Genomic DNA, 18,423 nt, shown 5'->3' with positions numbered 1-18,423 from the left:
GAAAACCGTTAAAGACACAGAATAGTCATCCACAATTATCTTTATCGTCGTCGTTATGATTTTACATCTCAGCAACACAATGCAGAATAAAAACACAAAGCTCTTTAGAGGGAGCCGCTGCAGGTGATTGGTCGTCGTGAGCCGAGGCAGGGAAAGTTAGAGGCCCAGAGCATTACAGTGCATGGAGTGTTGGACGTGTTGGGGCACAAAGACAGCAGAAATAAAGACAAAAGGGACAGAAATATAACATTTCTCTTTACATTTAACACTTGAAATGATGAAGGCACTTGAAAATGACAAGGTAGTACAAAATGTAAACCATACTTTGGTGTTTCATTTTTACCTCTTTACTTGAGAATTCATTAAACATATTTTTTTTTTCCTTTCTACAAAATGAACCAAAACACTGACAATGAGGAAGATCTCAGGTGTAATATCGAGAATAAATATGAAACAAAATTGAAATCATACTCTCTGAACTTAAAAAGAAATCAGGTTTGAAGTGAAATTAAACACCATAACTATGCTTGTTTACTATATTTAGTCGATGCTGATCTATAGGAGAAACCATAAAGTGCATCTTCGGATGGATGGGAAAAACAACACTGAATGGAAATGCTATTGACTCTTCAGCCCATAAAGAATTCATAAACAGTTGCTGATTGGTTTGGGTTACGCTCAAACTAATTGCTCCCAAATTTAAACTGTCGACTGGACTGAAAACAAAGCAAAAATAAAATCACAAAACTAAAAAGATATTAAGCATCAACAAAACATTTAAAAATGATCTCTGTGCATTCTGCTTCCCACAAAGGCAAAGCATTTAAGACAAACTTCCATACAAGGCACATTTCAGACACACGTGGCGGATGTAGCACCTTCTCGCACTTTTTTCAGACTGTTAAAAAAAAAGATACTCCAATTACTTTGTTTTAAACATTACTGGAACAAATATATTTTTAGAAAGTGACAAACTGGCAGCTGCAATAACTAACTTGCACAAGTTGGTTATTAACTGATACTTCAGTAAATAGACGTAAATCAGGTTATGGTCCATAGAAAGACATCATTCACCTTAGAGCTCCTCACCGTGTCACTGACTTCAGTGTGGTTACTTAGAGCAAAACAAAATCAGTCAAGTTTAAGGGCGGTAATACTTGGAGGAGTTTTAACTGACTGTGCAGGAAGGGAGTGCCCGTCCTAACCACAGCGTCTCTTTAAAACGCCTCCAGGAACAAAACATAAAGCTACAAGCAGGCAGATCTGGCATGTGGCAACTTGGTCAACAGCACAAAATGCTGGCAAAAAGCAAAAGAGACTGGAGGGGAGAGAAAAGAAGAGAAGGTGTGTGTTTAATGAGATAACCACTCTGCTGCTTAGGTGCTAAGCAGATCATTGTGGTTCTCCACCGCAGTCTTCCTCTCTCTGTTTAATTCAATGTAATCCACAGAGAAGTAAAATTACCCACACTGGATTAGCAGGGTTTCAGAAAGGAGGGTAAAAATGCATATGTGTGTGTGCTGCCGCCTGTTGCCCCTTTAGACATGCCACGCTCCCGTTCTTTGGCTTTTCAGGTAAGGCCACATGTGAGGGCCCATCGTCACTCCTCACACAGCCTCATCTCTCAGTCCGATCAGTCCTTCTTACTGTGGTTGTTGTTGAGGACAGTGTGGCCGTTCTGCACGTGGCCGTTCCTAAACTTTTCTCTCTGCTCGTTGTCTTCCTCTTCTGACTCCGTCTCCTCTTTATCACTGCGCTCGTCCTCTACGATATCCTGCACAGAAAAAATGAAACAAAATGTGTTCAGTTGCTGGTTTGTGTTGAAAATATGTCGTACATGATGCTGACAGTGGTGGTTCATACATTGCCTGGCAGGAATTTGACGACCATGCGCAAGATGAGCGCAGCCCAGAAGATGTGCAGAGTCTGTAGCACAAACATTAGCCCGTTGAAGAAGTAGAAGCCGAGGAAGGGGGGATAGAGGGTCAGGGGGTACACCCACGTCGTGTATATGATCCTGGACGAGGGGACAAAGGCAGAACAGAGAGTCCAGTCAGAGCCACCTACAGTCACCATCAAAAGCCCATTGAGAGGAGCCAGGACTGTACACAACGTGTCTGTTGTTAGGTCTCCATGAAATTGTTGCTCAAGTTTTACACAAATTCATGAATTTTCTGCAAAATCAATCTGTGCATGTTTCCAACAATCACCTGTATGACAACATGTTCAATATGTTGGGGACTATTTTCAGCCGCAGATTAATGTTGGTGTCTCAAAATCAACAATCGCCAGAAAAAAATGTTGGCATTATGCATTTCAGAAAACCCCAGATACGTTACATTTGCATGTGATTATGCAGGAGATATGTTAAAACTTTACATTTCAACTATGCTGTGGTTAATGTGTGGTTACGTTTGGCACAAAAAACACTTGGTTATGGTAAGAAAAAGATCATGTTTTGGCTTAAAATTCACAGTTTTCGGGGCACAATCTCTGCTGGAAATGCAGCAATGTCTCTGTAGGAACAACAGTTTTTCGTGGCACTATCCATTTTATCTATTTGCCTACACAGCAAACATTCACTGTTGGTATAAATCTTTATCACATCTTCTCTTTACATGACTGTTTTTCCACCTGAGCCAAGCAGAAAACTCTTCTGGACATATGTAAACCGTTTTCAAAGTTCTTGCATTTCCATTTGACTTTTCTTTAAATGTACAAATTGAGAATCCAAAATACAAAATTCTGCTATGCTTTTACCAAATGTGTGCAAAGTGTCAATGCTGCACAAATGTCCGTGATGTTCCTCTCATACAGCGAAATCAGTGACTCATCACAGTTACAGTAAATGTGTTGTAACACTGTTTTTACCAGAAGGGGAGGATTATGAGGCGGGTGATGATGAAAACTGCAGCGAACACTGTGAAGATGAAGTTGCAGGTTTTCCTCCAACCTGCATAGTTGAACATTTTGGCTGACTGGAAGGAGAGAGAGAGAGAGAGATCAGTGAGTGTTTTACCCTTTTCATGTATTGGCCTCTAGAGGGCAGACAGTGAACTGTGTGTGCTGTTCAGTGCCCTGACTTAAACAGTCATAAAACTATTCAGCAATGCTAAATGTTATGAAGACTAGAGGAAGGGCACACACACACTAAATGCTTATTAATATGTGTACAATAAAAAACACATTTTATCAGTGAAACATGTTACTTTTCTGCCACATCAGCACGCTGTCATACCTCCATTAAATAGTCGGAGGCGTCATGCACTAACATGATCAAAGTCCCTGCCCGGATGTAGTTGACCAGCCAGGAAAAACTGATGAGAGCGATGGTGGCTACATGGTGAATTATCTGCTCTTTGAAATCCTGGGGGGAGAGAGAGAGAGAGAGAGAGAGAGAGAGAGAGAGAGAGAGAGAGAGAGACAGACAGACAGAGACAGACAAAGACAGAGAGACAGAGAGAGACAGAGAGACAGAGAGAGAGAGAAAAGGAACAGAAAGAGATGTTGTAAAAACAAATCAAACAACATTTTGTCACTTATTGATCAAGCCGTAAAGATCGGTCACTCATCGACAGCGTGTGTTCCAATGGATGCTGGATTTACAAATGATTAACTCTCCACACATTGCAGATTATACAGCTACACCGCTATAAAAAGACATTAAATCCATATACAGAAGCAGTAAAAAGGAACCTAACACAAAATAAATCCTCACGTTGGATTTCAACACAGAGGATCTCCAGGAAAACTGTTATTTTGGTTTAAAAGATTAGTTGGTTGCGTTTGTGGGCTGTGCTTATAAAACAAGAGCTGGCACAGAGGTGGCAGGCTGGAAGGTCTTGCCATCTTTCACAACAACATTTAGACCTGCGGACGAAACGGTCAGTTTGACTCTCCACAGTTTGATTTCCCACAAAACTCTGGTCACACATTAACTCCTGGGGCACCTCTAGATGCAACACCCCCCGACCAACAGTTTAGTTTGTTGCTTACTCACTCTGACTTTACCAAACTGACATAGTGGAAGAGAACGAGTGAAGCCAAACATTATCTTTAATGGCGTTCTGAATGCCGACAGCTCCACTCAATATAATCCATAAAGTCAGGACATCTTAATGGGGAAATCAATATGCAAACCGCAAAACACACTAGCAACACAACAGATCATTCTCATTATTTCATGCACTCTGTGAGCAATCTCTCCTGATGGAAAATTTCTGAGGGGTTTTAGAGTGTGCCCACACTGGATAACAATGTTAGGCAGCTCGCTTACCTTACGTTTGACATCCGATGCTACGCTAAAAAGCAGCGAGAGATAGAAGCCTAGCTCGATCATGTAGTACCAGTACTGTGAAGGCAACAGTGGCTGGAAGAAAAGAGGAAGAAGAAGAAGCTGTTAGGACAATATGACATCAGTAATTTTACCTCTTAGTTTGTCATCGTAAACAAATGATTCAACTCGGATGGGGGCAGCTACAAAACATATTTTAGCCATCCCAAAAAACATCAGTTTAAAGGGAACTTTCGGTTTATTTCAACCTGTCTCCTATCGTCCTAAATTTGTTTCAAGTCACTAGTGACATAGAAATAATAGTTAGCATGTTAGCCGTTAGCCTAGATACAGCCGGGCGCATAGTAGCGTCAGACCTGTTGAACGGGCAACCTTCAAGTGCAAAGTTAGTCCACTAAACAAGCTTTTTTTCCACAAAGACCGCCTCATATCGTTAGGATAAATGTCAGAGAACATATAGAAAACGACATGTAAACGTGTTGTCTTACCTTACCGGTGTGCTGCCATGTTTGTTTACCCCTTTAGCTCTGCTTTCCAAAGTGCGGCCGAAATATATCTCGCCAGCTCTAGATAAAGCCCAGCTGGATACTAACGTTACTCCAGGTGGAGATGTCTCGTCCTCGGTCACATCCAGACCTTGAAAATAAGGCTGCAACCGCTCCCATTCCTTGCAAAAGAGGCATTCCTCTTCTGTGGGCATTGGGGCACAGCATTCACAGGTACACCACCAATCTCCAGAGCTACGCAGCGTTGCAGCAGCCATTCCTCCTCTCTCGTCCTCTAACGTTACCTGTTGCACCTCTCTCTCTCTCTCCTCCATTCTTCAATTTCACGAAGCTCTTCGTCAGTGTATTCTGGCTCAAATAAATAAGGGTGGCCATCAAACTCTGCAAAATCAAATTCCTCCTCCACAAAGTCGAAGTCTGGCAAAAAGTCAGCCATTATTCTATAAATCTTTCATAAAATAAATGAATGAACTGAAAGGCAGAACCGGCTACTGTCCGGTTCTGCCTTCCAGCTGTTGCTGCTTGTTCAGGCACGCTATGAGATCACTGCTTGTTCTCGCGATATTTTGGCCACGCTTTGGAAAGCAGAGCTAGATGGTTAAACAAACATGGCACCACACCGGTAAGGTAAGACAACACGTTTACATGTCATTTTCTATATGTTCTCTTACATTTATCCTAACGATATGAGGCGGTCTTTGTGGAAAAAAAGCTTGTTTAGTGGACTAACTTTGCACTTGAAGGTTGCCCGTTCACTTACGTTTTAACAGGTCTGACGCTACTATGCGCCCCGGCTGTATCTAGGCTAACGGCTAACATGCTAACTATTATTTCTATGTCACTAGTCACTTGAAACAAATTTAGGACAATAGGAGATAGGTTGAAATAAACCGAAATTTCCCTTTAAGTGAATGCTACATTTACATTATTTTCACTGCTTTACATTGCCATCAGACTGAAGCCGTTATCTATGCTCTCATCAGATCCACCAGACTCAAAAGAGTAATTTCACTTCACAGAACATGGGAACAGCTGGACAACGTCAGCCTCGATTGGTTAATGTGTTCATGTTTTTGTGTGACGTTGGTGAATCCGAAGTAACTCTTTAAAACACCAACTGTCTCCTTGAGCCGCTCTCCTGATGCTCTTTGCCTGGTTAGCACGAGCAAACACAGCAGCAGCAGCTAACATCCGACACAGAGCTGTTAAACAGTCCCAACAATCTCACACAGACACCAAAATGGCTCGTTAAATTCAGTAAAAACCGTCGGGTTACAGTAGTCGTATGATGCTAACAGTTAGCCCTGTCACTGTGTGTGTCACTCCCAGACACAGAGCTCACTCTCCCGCAGCAGAAGTCTTATGAAAAACAGAGAGAGGAGCAGGGAGGCACCAAGGAAAATCCATACACTCTGTGCAGCCCTACAATTAAATGAGTTGCAAAGTTGTGCAGTATTCACAGGGATTGTCTGAATTTGGGTTAATTGTTGAGATCACAACATCATGGAGGGACTGGTGGGTAATATACCGACTGTGGATAATTGCCTCATACAACCCCACTTCAAAAAACCTACCCTATCCCTTTCATTAAAAGAGAAATGTTCCAGATTATAGCACTGACATACCATTTTCGGGAAGCCATCCCACATCTGCTTCATATCATACAGCCATGGTTTCTGAGGAAAGATGGACACTCAATATTAATGAGGGTTTAAGTGTCCCACACAACACCACAAGCACTCTCATGCACAATCACCAAACAAGAACAAAGTGAAAAACAATCTTTGTGTTGCATCCCTTGGTACGTGCACTACGGCTACAAATGTCACAATTCAATTTCCCAGATTCTGACACAGTACTCACGTCAATAAGAACTGCCAGGCCAGCAAAGAAAGCAAGAAGGTAAAAGGTAAATCTCCAACTGTAAGAGAATGCACAGCAGTCTCAGAAATAAGTTAAACACCTCTCTACACAAACAAGCTTCAAACAACAGCACAAAGCTTTTGAGGTCCAACTTTTTTTTTTTGCTTGTTACTTCATAAAAATCCCAAGAAAATGATAAACTTATTATCATTTAAAAAAATTCTCATATTACACATCCCTAGTGTAGTAATTTAAACAGACTTAACACTGAATCCCAGTGAGCGGAAAACTCCTGACAGCTGACGGGAAACACCCATCAGCAAAAGTTTTACATTTTGCTGAATTTTTCACTGCTGACTGTTTTGCAACTGCATTTTAGAAATGCCTGTTTGTGGGTGGGGCGTCAGCGTTGCAAGCAGGGCTGCACGATATATCGTTTTTGTTTTGTTATTTAATCTTCATCTTGATGTCAACTTGTGCAAAAAACCATCACAAAAGACTGCCATATTTCCCTCAGGGATTTTTGAGTTAGTTAAAAGACAGTATGAATAGAAAACCACACTTTAATGTAAAGCATTCCTCTTTTATTGGTGACTTTTGGATTAAGTCTGAGGTTTAATTTGTTCATTGTTAATTAATAATTCTTCACTTTTTTTTTTAACTCAACAAGCAATTTGTAATATAAGTCTTGTGTTTAACGTTATCACATATTTTCCTCATACTGTGCAGCCCTAATTGAAAGCCAAAACACAGATGATGAAATCTGAATCTGAACTGAACCTTTAAAGCATCAAAGTCCATGTTCAGCGAGGTAAAAATACTGTTTTTGTCAATGGATTCTGGCTTTGATGAGAGCGTAGGTAAGTTTCACTTTTAGTTCAGTTTCCTGACAGACAAGGCTGTCTGTGTGGGAAGTACTGAGCATACGACTTGATAAACGAGACTTGGGAGTATGCAGCTGCTGTGTGACAGTTTGTAAATGGATGTTTTGATATAGTTTTGCTGTTTTTTTGGATTCTTCGTTCACCGTGAAGGCATGCAAGAATAAGTTTAATTCTCATATTCAACATAGCACAGGGTGAGTAACTGATATACAATGATCATCTGGGAGGTGAAGTGTTCCTTTAATGGCAGAAGAGGTATATCTACCTTGCTTCCCGAAATTTTTTGAGCTTGCTTGGCCGGTCCTGGTTCCTCCGCCGCCTGAACCACCTCTGGACCTGTCGCACTGAACAGCCCGCCTGTTTACTTAAACTCTCTATGGAGCTCTGGCAACAAAAGCAGGACAAGGAGAGAAGAGTCAGTTATGTCCAGTTGCACAATAATGACATAAGGCTTTCTATCATGTTGTCATTCTCATCCATGAATTATATTATTAGGCTCAAGCTGTGATATTCCCAAAAATAAATAAATAAATTAATTAAGAAGCAGTGCCAGTTTCCTTAAGTATGCAGGATGATTACCTGTGTGGGATGCTTTGATGTGCTGCAGAAATAGGACTCCAGGACGGGATTTGGTGGAGCACGAACACGCTGCTTGTCACTCACTCCCAACAGGGAGGCAAGAGGAGTCGCTACTGTCCTGGAAAGAGAAAAACACTGCTTACACATCATCTCAAAATTGTCAGCTACAAACATGCAAAGCAAACATGTAAAGAGGTAGATTAACATGCAAATGACACTGGCAAGACATAAGCAGTCACTGCTGGAGATGACTCACCTCTCGAATATCTGTCTGCAGACCAGGAAGCAGAAAGCGATGGGTATAGTAGCCCAGAGGTCCCCTGTTTTAGGGAAAACATGACCATCGTGGTCTTTCAGGTCAGCCCAGCCGTGGCCTTCTGGAAACCAAATCCAATCGGCCCATATCTGCTCTCTCAGCTGAGACAACATCTTAAAGATGAAACAGAGGGAGGACTTGTGAGTTCTTCTGTATTATGTAGAAGGAAATTAAGAGAGGTAATAAAAATAAGGTTTTGTCTGCTTGGTGATCTCCATTGAGATTTTCCATTAGATAAATTTAGCAACTCACTCAGCTGCGACAATATCCTGAGAGGAAGGAAAGGAAACAGAGGGCTGAGAGAGGATTGAGTATTGATTGGAAGTGATTAATCTCGCCGGGCATCTGCAACAGGCGCCGTATCTGGGCACTTCCTGTTCCAGATGAAGAGAAATGACGAAGGGAGGGTTTTGCTATGCTGCACACAATGCAATCGGAAAAGCTATGAGATTTCATTTGGAGCTCTAACCTGGACTTCAGTTTGGCACCAATATCCATTCCTTGAAAAACTATTTCCGCACCTGGATGACATGTTTACTCAGACACAGTTGTGTGAAATCGCTCCCCCGTTGACTCATCCAATCTCCCTATGTAATGAATGAACGCTCAATAGTTTGGAAGTCAATAGGGAGCAGTAAACAGCTGCTGAAAAGCCAACATAAGGGCCTTATCTTAAGATGAACAGAACTTTACAGAATAAATGTGCGTGCACCCAATAATGCCTCAGAGTTGTTATGTCTTCTTTTTGTGCAATTTAACAATTCCTTTTATTTCCAACACACTGTATCCGAATTATGTAAAGGAAATTGCACAATTAGCTCACCATGAGCGGATAATCTCTTGGGCAAGACGACTTGACTGTTAATGGAGTATTAGTCATTTCCACTGTGACCTACATAAAAAACTAATCCTACCAAGTAAAACAAAACAAGTGTGCCATATTCTATCATAGCCAGATAGTTAATATTTCATACATTACAAAGACTTATCTTGATGTTAACCACAGAAGCAAAGGCAAGTTTATTTGTATAGACCCTTTCAACAAGAAGGCAATTCAAAGTGCTTCAAACAAGACATTAAAAAGATATTAAGACAACACATAAAAGACACAGAGGCTATAAAAGGCAAGGAACAGGGTAACAGGGTAAAATAAATCTCAGATAAAAATGTGCTTCTCTAGATTAGTAGTCTTTTTAATTCATTCATTCATTCATTCATTCATTCATTCATCTTCTAACCGCTTCATCCTCTTGAGGGTTGCGGGGGGTCTGGAGCCTATCCCAGCTGACATCGGGCGAGAGGCAGGGTACACCCTGGACAGGTCGCCAGACTATCGCAGGGCTGACACATAGAGACAAACAACCATTCACGCTCACATTCACACCTATGGACAATTTAGAGTTACCAATTAACCTAGTCCCCAATCTGCATGTCTTTGGACTGTGGGAGGAAGCCGGAGTGCCCGGAGAGAACCCACACTGACACGGGGAGAACATGCAAACTCCACACAGAAGGGCTCCCACGCCCGGGATCGAACCGGCAACCTTCTTGCTGTGAGGCGACAGTGCTAACCACCACACCACCGTGCTGCCCGTCTTTTTAATTCCTCTTACGATATTTTCTGCCATGCTAGCAGCATGGCTCTATGGATTTAGGTTGGTTGGTCCAGTTGGTTCACCACTTTGGTTCTGACTTAAATATATCAGCAGCTAGTGAAAGGACTGCCATGATGCTTTGCACAGACATTATTGGGCCTCAGACGAAGAACACTACTGAATTTATTGATCTGATGAAGGCAGAATCTTAAAAACCACTGGATGGATTGCCTTGAAATTTGAGACATAAATTAAAAGGTCCCAAGAAAATATCACTCCAACGACTTTGGCAATCCTCTGACTTTTTCTATAGTGACCAAGCCCCCAGAAACAGTGCTGGGCTTTGAGGCCAAATTTTGTTGTGGCCAAATCGTGGAATTTCACCTTTGGGGTCTGTCACGTGATGCCATCGGGCCTGAAAATACTTTTTCCAATAGATTTACACTGTGAAGAGATGTCTGCAAGTCAGTGGATACATTTTGTTGGTGCATGGTGCAACCTACAATTATTTTCATCACTGATTAATCTGTCAATCGTTTTTTGAATAAGCGATTAGTTGTTTGGTCTATAAAATGTCAGAAAATGGTGAAAAATGTTGATCAGTGTTTCCCAAAGCCCAAGGAGACATTCTCAAATGTCTTGTTTTACCCACAACCCAAAGATATTGAGTTTATTGTCACAGGAATAAAAAAACCCCAGAAGATATTCCAGAAAAATCATTTAGTTGTTTTTTTTTTAATTACTCAAACAGACTAATCAATTATCAGTTTAGCTAGCGATTATTTTAATAGTTGACAACTCAATTTATCATTGCAGCTCTACTGGGAAGTCAAACTTTGGCTTCATGTGCAGCTGAGCAACTTTCATGGAAATGAATGGGGCCCTGCCTCCAATGCTGTATCCAGTTCTCTTTAAATATCTACGATAGCGCCACGACGGGTGACATTTCACTTTTTATTGGAATATACCGAACAACTTCTGAATCGAATGGACAAAAGATTAATCTTAATCACTTATTTGATTCCCTGTCTTTTCATCGAGCATCATCTTCGGGTTACAACTCATACTTTATTTACTGACACAACAGCTGCAAAATTAATGACATACAGCCCCGGCTGTACTTTGGGTTTGGTGCTAATTAGAAAACGTTATCATTCAGTTCAAAGCACCGCAGTGCCTTAGTACAGCCTCACAGACCTTCTGCTTTGTTATTAGAGCGCAGAACCAGGAACAGGATCTGCAGTCAAACAACCTGAGATGCCAATAATGTTGCTATAATCACTGGCGACTGCTCAATAAAACACTAAGCTACCTGTGGACTTTTGCAATGTGGGATCAGCTGACGTTAATCATCAGATGAGCTCATATTACTACTGCACCTTTGTTTCTGCAGTCAAAGTATGAGCGTCTTTCTGAGGCAAATCATTTAAGAGGAAAATTCAGGTTGTCACACATTTCCTGCCAGATCCCTTAATAAGGTCTGTGGACTTTAACCTGTTATAAGCTTACTATGAATACACAGTAAACTCATTCAGGGTGCCTGTTAGCAGAGGGATCTCTTCACCTTGAAACAACAGTGGTGAAATATCAACTTATTCCTTTCTTTTAAAAGTTAATCAGTGTGGGGATGTTAGTGAAGCTGCTGCTGTCCGTTTGTCACCCCTCGTGTCAGTTACCTACCATAAACTCTTATTTTTATTCCACTAAACTGTCACTGAAATAAACACCTCCTCCTCAACGTTTGGCTTAGCTGAACGCAGATCATGTTAAGTCTTTTGACTGCTTCAAACAGAGAACGGAGAATGGAGTCTCTGTGTATTGTGTTAAAATATGTTAATGAGTGCAAGTTTTGGAGTGAGTTTCGGGATTTGGGTGAACACTCAGGTGTTTTTTTCTGTCTAACACGGGGAACTGGAAACCAACCTTGGGGTAGCAAAAGCCAAATGTGTACATCCCACCTCTTATGTGCAAAATACGTATTTTAAAGAAGAAGCAGCTCACTGTCATGGCATGTGACAGCAGGTAAAGATTCCCAAACTGGCAACATGTGCACAGGTTATATGGCGTAAATATCCCCTGAGTCCCTGGATGTTTTTGTGTGACAGGTAAAAATAAAAAAGAATTAAACAGTGTGATGTCTGCTTCTGCTGGTTCACAATTCCCTCAAGAGTTTAGTATCTGGGGGAGATCAATAGTTGGCAGAAGAACAGGTTGACTTTAGCAGGCGCGACTGCTGCAAGCTTAAGTAAACTTCCATTTAATTCTGTTAGCTGAACTATGTTGACTGATCATCCAGTATGAAGTGTAACTTACATGTGAGACCAGTAGACTTTCATATATAGCTTAGCGTAGACCTGCCTGAGTTTTTAATGAATCACATTTTGGATAAAAATAACAAACCTTGCACTCATTCGTGATATTTTACTTGGAAACAACGACAGGAATGCGCTCACTGCATTTGTGTATCTATTACTGCTGTCTGTGTTAATTGGTTTGTTATATTATCCTCCAGCTGTCCTCTGGCATGACTATATAATGAAATCCGGTATCATCGCTGCCACTCTGCTAGTGCATGCACATTTCCACCACCATGACAGTGTTTGAAGAGACCAAAGTGCACTGTGCCACTTTGGCACAAATGGTTTTGTGTCCGGGAACAGGAGTGGTTTTCTTGGACAGGCACCAGAGTGACTTCATCTTCACTTAATCTTAATGTGAATTCCCATTTCACTCCACAAAGCTCTGCAACATGATGTACTGTACTAGAGACATATCTATCCTTACTCTACAGTCCACCCCTGTGTATAATTGTTCTCACATTTGTCTGCAATTAAGTGCTTCACCCTCTCTTTAACATCTCTTACCTCTTCAACCTCTGTGTGAATGGCATCCTTGCCCTTTTCTGCATGTCCTCTCACGACCTTAAAGTTGCTCATCGTCTTGCTGATCGTATGCTACATATATATGCTTTCACATTATTTTAATTTTATTTATTCATGTGCTTGCTTTGCAGCCCTAGGTAAAAGATTTTTTTTATCTTTTTTTATACGCAATTAAAGGGATGATCCAGGTATTTAGTTGTGCACTTTTAAAAGTTGGAGACAGATTTAAAAAGGAATGGTCAAATCTGTGCAGACTATCCTTTTAGTCCTAGATCCTACACTTCCCATAATGCAACTCAATAGCATCTTTTATTAGACACCCCCACCCTGAACCCCCACCTCCGAAATGCTGGCTTCTTATAGACACCACTCCCTTAGCTTAAAGCAACACTTCACCGACAAAATGACTATTTATATATCGTCACGCCCTGCAGAGTTACATTGAATTTGTGAAGAAAGCTTTGTTTTTCTCATATGCTTCCTCATTGATTTATTGATTGATTGGGGACAGCATTTAACAACAGCAAAACAATACCAAATCATCCTTTCACAAGCTCTTTCTCAACTTGTGCAGTACAATCCAAAGCCCCTTTTACACTGCCAGATTTTCTGCGAATGTTGGGCCGTTTTGCCGGCAAGCTGCGAGCGTTTAGACACACAGAGCCGGACTGGTGAGTTGATCCGAGGTGCCCAAATTTTCCGCCGTGTAGGGGTAAACATATTGGTGGAACCTTTTTAGTTTAAAAAGAACGAGGCGCCCTTCTACCACGGGAGGGGCTGTCGATGACTTGTGGGAGGAGCTGTTGATGACGCCGCATGCGCGACCCACTGGCAGTGGACTAACAGGAAACAGCTGATAGCAGGAATGAGCAGCTAGTAGCAAGAGGGAAACACAAACCTGAATGACACTGTAAAGATGAGCAACTGGGGAGACAAGGAATTGCGTGCCCTCCTTGCCCTCGCAAACGAAGAGGCCATAAACCGTCAAATGACGGGAACAGTGAAGGACAGGCCAACTTATGAGAGAATCGCCTAAGGACTGACCAGCTGCAGCTTCCCTCCCACGTCACTGTTTACCTCACACGCTGAGCTACACATTTTGTTACTTGCTCACGCCCCCCATTGCCCCAAAAAAGGTGCATTCTGTATTTAAACAAAAGTAGGCAGGCGGCATTTTGCTACACTCCCCGATTTTGTTTACTGCCAATGCTGAAAGAAGACTGATTGGGCTTTCCTGCAAATTTGCACAATTCCTATTTAAAAAGGGCTCAAGTTTAATCGCTCCAGTTGTATAAGATATACTTTATTGATCCCCCAGGGGGGAAATTCAAGTATGCTCAGTACTTCCCAAACACATGCGTTATCACTGAAAAACCTTAGTATTTGAGTCTGGCTCCGAACAGAGCATAGATAAGTTTCACTTTCAGTTCAGTTTGAGCACTACTGAACATATGACTGGATAAATGAGAATTGGATTACACTGCACGATTTGTGTGAGAGTTTATAAGCAGATATTTTTAAACAGTTTTGCTATGAATCAAAATGTTTGCCACTTTCCATGAAGGCATGTATGAAAATTCTTCCAAAATTCAAGGTAACATGGCATGACTAACTGATTAGAAATGCTCAGGTTGTGGGTGAAGTATTCCTTTAAATGGTGGGTTTTCTTTTAGGCACAGGGTGATGCAATACTCATTCCTGGCACACTAATGTAACACCAATACACTGGTCTACATGTGGTGGTACTGCAAAACTGAACCAGCAAAATGGATTTAGACTGGATGGATTTGGATTTGGATTAAGAAAATGGCCAAAATGTCAAGATATCTCGTCTGGGCACCTTTAAAAGTTTTAGGTCTTTGGTGACATCATCAGGGTTATTATCTCCAGAGCCACACGAGGTGCAGTAATACTCCTCATGACAATGGAATTCATGAGTAAAACAGTGGAGGAAATGGATTTTTGTGTGTTTTTGATTAATAAAACCTTGAGGAACAGAGTCTGTCTTCTGCTGTGCAGGCTGTAACGCCCTTGGAAGCTTATCAGAGCAGACTGATTTGACTACAGGACACAAAATAACGACCCATATCTATTAACTTGATTAATGTCAGACAGTCAGTGTCCCCCAGTCTTTGGTGAAGCCAGAGGCGGCTGTTTAAGTTCAACATCAGGGTTAGTGTCATGAGTTTAAGTTTAGCAGCTTGTGTCTGTCACGCAGCTCTCTACGCTGTTGGCGTAAACTCTCGCAGACTGCAGGGAGTGGCTGAGTGCGCATGCATGGCGCAAGCGGGGAGTCTCCCGGACATAGCGGAACAGACAGACTGACTCAGTGAGATGGAGCTTTGAAACAAGTTTCCCAACACCAAAGTAGCTAACAGACGTTGTGTACAATATACAGAGGGTCACTTGTACGTCTTGTTTTGTAATACAAGTGTGGTAATAGAAAGCAACGGGCGGCTTTACTTGGCGACATCTCCAGTTTACGTTGGAAAACTTTTTTTGCGCATTCGTAAATTGCGCCATAAACGATATAAATGGCCGTTTATCCGTTGGAAACAACTTCTGTATTTCCTCAGGGGCGGCAGCTGAGCTTTGTTGGTTAGGTTTGAATGCTTTCATGACCTTCTGTTATCGCGGTGTTCCTGAGCAAACACCACCGGTATCAGGACAAGCAAAGGCCTGTTAGCTAGCTAAACTTTGATGTTTCTTTAACGGCTAACGTTAACGTTATATCCGAGAGCGCTTCAAATAGAGAGTATCAGCAAACTTTGGTGGGTTTAGTCCGGTTAAAACTTCACATAAATCCTCCCGGGAGGATGACTGTCCCGTTTCTGTCTTAAAATAGCAGCCCAAGGTGTGTGCCTGAGGAGAGGTCTCTGATTTGAGGCTCTGAAGTAACGTTACTTAGTTAGTTTGCCGTTCAAGACTCAACAGACACGTCCATTACGGAGCTAACGGTTCAGCCAACTTACCTCTCTTCACTTCACTGTATGCGGGTACCGTCGTCTTAAAATGTCTCCTCTCTGCTGCTGCTGCTCGTCCTCTGTTCCTGTTGTGGCGGAGGGGATTTCATGTAGTTCTCTCCATCAAACACACTTCAACTTGTTGATCGTTCAATGAGCCGCAATCCGCCTTTTTTTCTTCTTCTCTCTAACCTCAGGTTTATCGCCACATTCTCAAAGAAAAATCAAACGGTGTCGCACTTTCTGCTCAAAACTCTGTGTTGTGGTCGTAGTTTCGAGCTGGTCCAAGGCGGGTAAAAATGTTTAGCTTCTTACTTTTCCGTCTGATCAAAGCGGTGGGCCTTCCTCGGCTCGTGTCAGTGTAGCCGGGTACTTCAATTGGTCGGATATAGTGGATATTATGGTAGTATGTTCGGAGGAGGGGGGCAGGCTATTTAAAGTGACGTGAGCCTCTACGCTGTATGAAGTATGGTTAGTGCCACCAGGGCCGGTGTGCTGACAGTTTGCTTTACTCTTTCAGACCAATATAATGAACCAGGGTTCTCCCTTGTAATGACCTACCCCAGGAAAAACATTTTTTCAGTAGCTACTCAGGTCAGATATGTGTGAAAAGCAGATAAACTACCTGTAGAAATGTAGTTATATGTGAAGTAGGTCATCTGTCAAGTACAAATATTTATCAGTATGGTTTGAGCAAGCCACCCCACCCCCTTATTATCATTATTATTATTACTAGGAACAAGAGTTCATGAGAAATCAACACAGCTTAGCTAACAAACAATTACCGTAAATAGCAAACAATAAGAATAACATGTGCAAATAAGCAAACTCTGACCTTGTCTTGTTTTTTTTTTTTAATGCGCCCTGATGGCTTTTGCTTTTTTCACTTTCTCTTACTCCAATGCTCTACACATGCACCACATACACTCCACTCAACCATGTATATATATACACCGATCAGCCAAAACATTAAAACCACTGACAGGTGAAGTGGATAACTTTGATTATTTTGTTCCAATGCATTGTTCTGCTGGGAAACCTTTGGTTCTGGCATTCATGTGGATACCACCTGACATGTTCCACCCACTGAAATATGGTTGCAGACCAAGTAGCCCCCCTCATGACAACAGTACTCCCCAGTGGCAGTGGCTCCCCAGCAGGATAATCCACCATGCCACACTGCAAACATTGCACAGGAATGGCCCGAGGAATGTGAAAAAGACCTCAAAGTGTCAACCTGGCCTCCAGACTCCCCAGATCCCAAACTGAATGAGCATCTGTGGCACGTGCCATTAACCCACCTCACAGCCCACTGGACTAAATGGATCTGCCGCCAACGTTCTAGTGCCAGACACCGCAGGACACTCCCAGAGATCTTGTGTCCATGCCTTGACAGGTCAGAGCCAAGTCCGATCCAAGGAGGCCCCATCTTGGATTAGAGGCATACCCGGGGTACTGGCACATCACAAGAATCCTGCTGGGGAGGGGGGGGGGGTATTTGGACTGCGACAGTGTTTGAGTGGGTGGAACATGTCAGATGGTATCCACATGAATGCCAGAACCAAAGGTTTCCCAGCAAAACAATGCATTGGAACAAAATAATCAAAGTTGTTCACTTCACCTGTCAGTGATTGCAGTGATTGGTGTATATACATATACATATATAAACCATCAACACATACGCCCTGCCAGTCATCAGATACCCAACTGGTATAATTAGTTTGCCAGAGGAGGAGATAGAGACCACTGACATCACAACATGGAAGCTTCTCACAATGCATGGAGGGATTCATTCCAAGTCCAGCACCCTGAGGCTATACACTAAATGTAGTGAGGGGGGCTGAGGACTGGTGAGGCAGCAGAAGCCTGAGAATGTAGAAGAGGAGGATGAACCATCATGGAAGGACAAGCCCCTGCACGGCATGTACCACCAACAGATTGAAGAAGCAGCCGACACCCAGAAATCCTACCAGTGGCTGGAAAGGCTGGACTGAAAGACAGCACAGAAGCACTAATCATGGCAGCACAGGAACAGGCACTTAGGACAAGATCAGTAGAAGCAGGGGTCCACCACACCAGAGAGGACCCCAGGTGCAGGCTGTGCAAAGATGCTGCTGAGACAGTTCAGCACATAACAGCAGGGTGTAAGATGCAGGCAGGAACAGTGTACATGGAACGCCATAACCAAGTGGCTGGGATAGTGTACAGGAACATCTGCACTGAGTATGAGCTGTAAGTCCCAAAGTCAGAATGGAAGAAACCTCCTAAGGTGGTTAACCAACCAGACATCACTGTGATCAGCAAACAACAGAAGAAGACAGTGGTGATAGATGTAGCAATCCTGATCAACAGCAACATCAGGAAGAAGGAACACGAGAGGCTTGAAAAATACCACGGCTGAAAGAGGAGCTAGAAATTATGTGGAGCGTAAAGGCAACAGTGGTGCCAGTGGTAATCAGATATACCAGAGGCCTATATATTATATAGGCGTGGTAGGTATGGTATTTAGTGTTTGGTTTCACAGCCCCCAGTGCTCCGATT

At 42.4% G+C, this 18,423-nt stretch overlaps 1 protein-coding gene across 1 annotated transcript; it reads right to left on the bottom strand.

Moving 5' to 3' along the window:
• Positions 1–22: 22 nt before the first annotated feature.
• On the bottom strand, positions 23–16,259 carry cers2a (ceramide synthase 2a). Its single transcript, XM_033637516.2, has 11 exons — positions 15,892–16,259; positions 8,383–8,555; positions 8,127–8,244; positions 7,813–7,931; positions 6,664–6,721; positions 6,426–6,476; positions 4,277–4,369; positions 3,239–3,367; positions 2,872–2,978; positions 1,864–2,017; positions 23–1,774 (listed from the first exon to the last, which is right to left on the bottom strand). The coding sequence occupies exons 2-11, from the start codon at positions 8,553–8,555 to the stop codon at positions 1,634–1,636; spliced, it is 1,143 nt and encodes a 380-aa protein (XP_033493407.1). The 5' UTR covers positions 15,892–16,259; the 3' UTR covers positions 23–1,633.
• Between the last annotated feature and the right edge of the window lie 2,164 nt (positions 16,260–18,423).

Source organism: Epinephelus lanceolatus, chromosome 16 (genome assembly GCF_041903045.1).
Source record: "Epinephelus lanceolatus isolate andai-2023 chromosome 16, ASM4190304v1, whole genome shotgun sequence".
Taxonomy (NCBI): domain Eukaryota; kingdom Metazoa; phylum Chordata; class Actinopteri; order Perciformes; family Serranidae; genus Epinephelus; species Epinephelus lanceolatus.
Note: the sequence above shows the minus strand (reverse complement) of the source record. Positions and strands in the feature narration are given on the sequence as shown.

Coding starts and splice junctions, on each gene's coding strand:
- cers2a (XM_033637516.2), bottom strand. CDS start 8,555: ATGTTGTCTCAGCTGAGAGAGCAGATATGGGCCGATTGGATTTGGTTT. Junction 6,477..6,663: donor GCCTGGCAGTTCTTATTGAC/GTGAGTACTGTG, acceptor ATCTTTCCTCAG/AAACCATGGCTGTATGATAT. Junction 2,018..2,871: donor CTCATAATCCTCCCCTTCTG/GTAAAAACAGTG, acceptor CCCCTCGTCCAG/GATCATATACACGACGTGGG.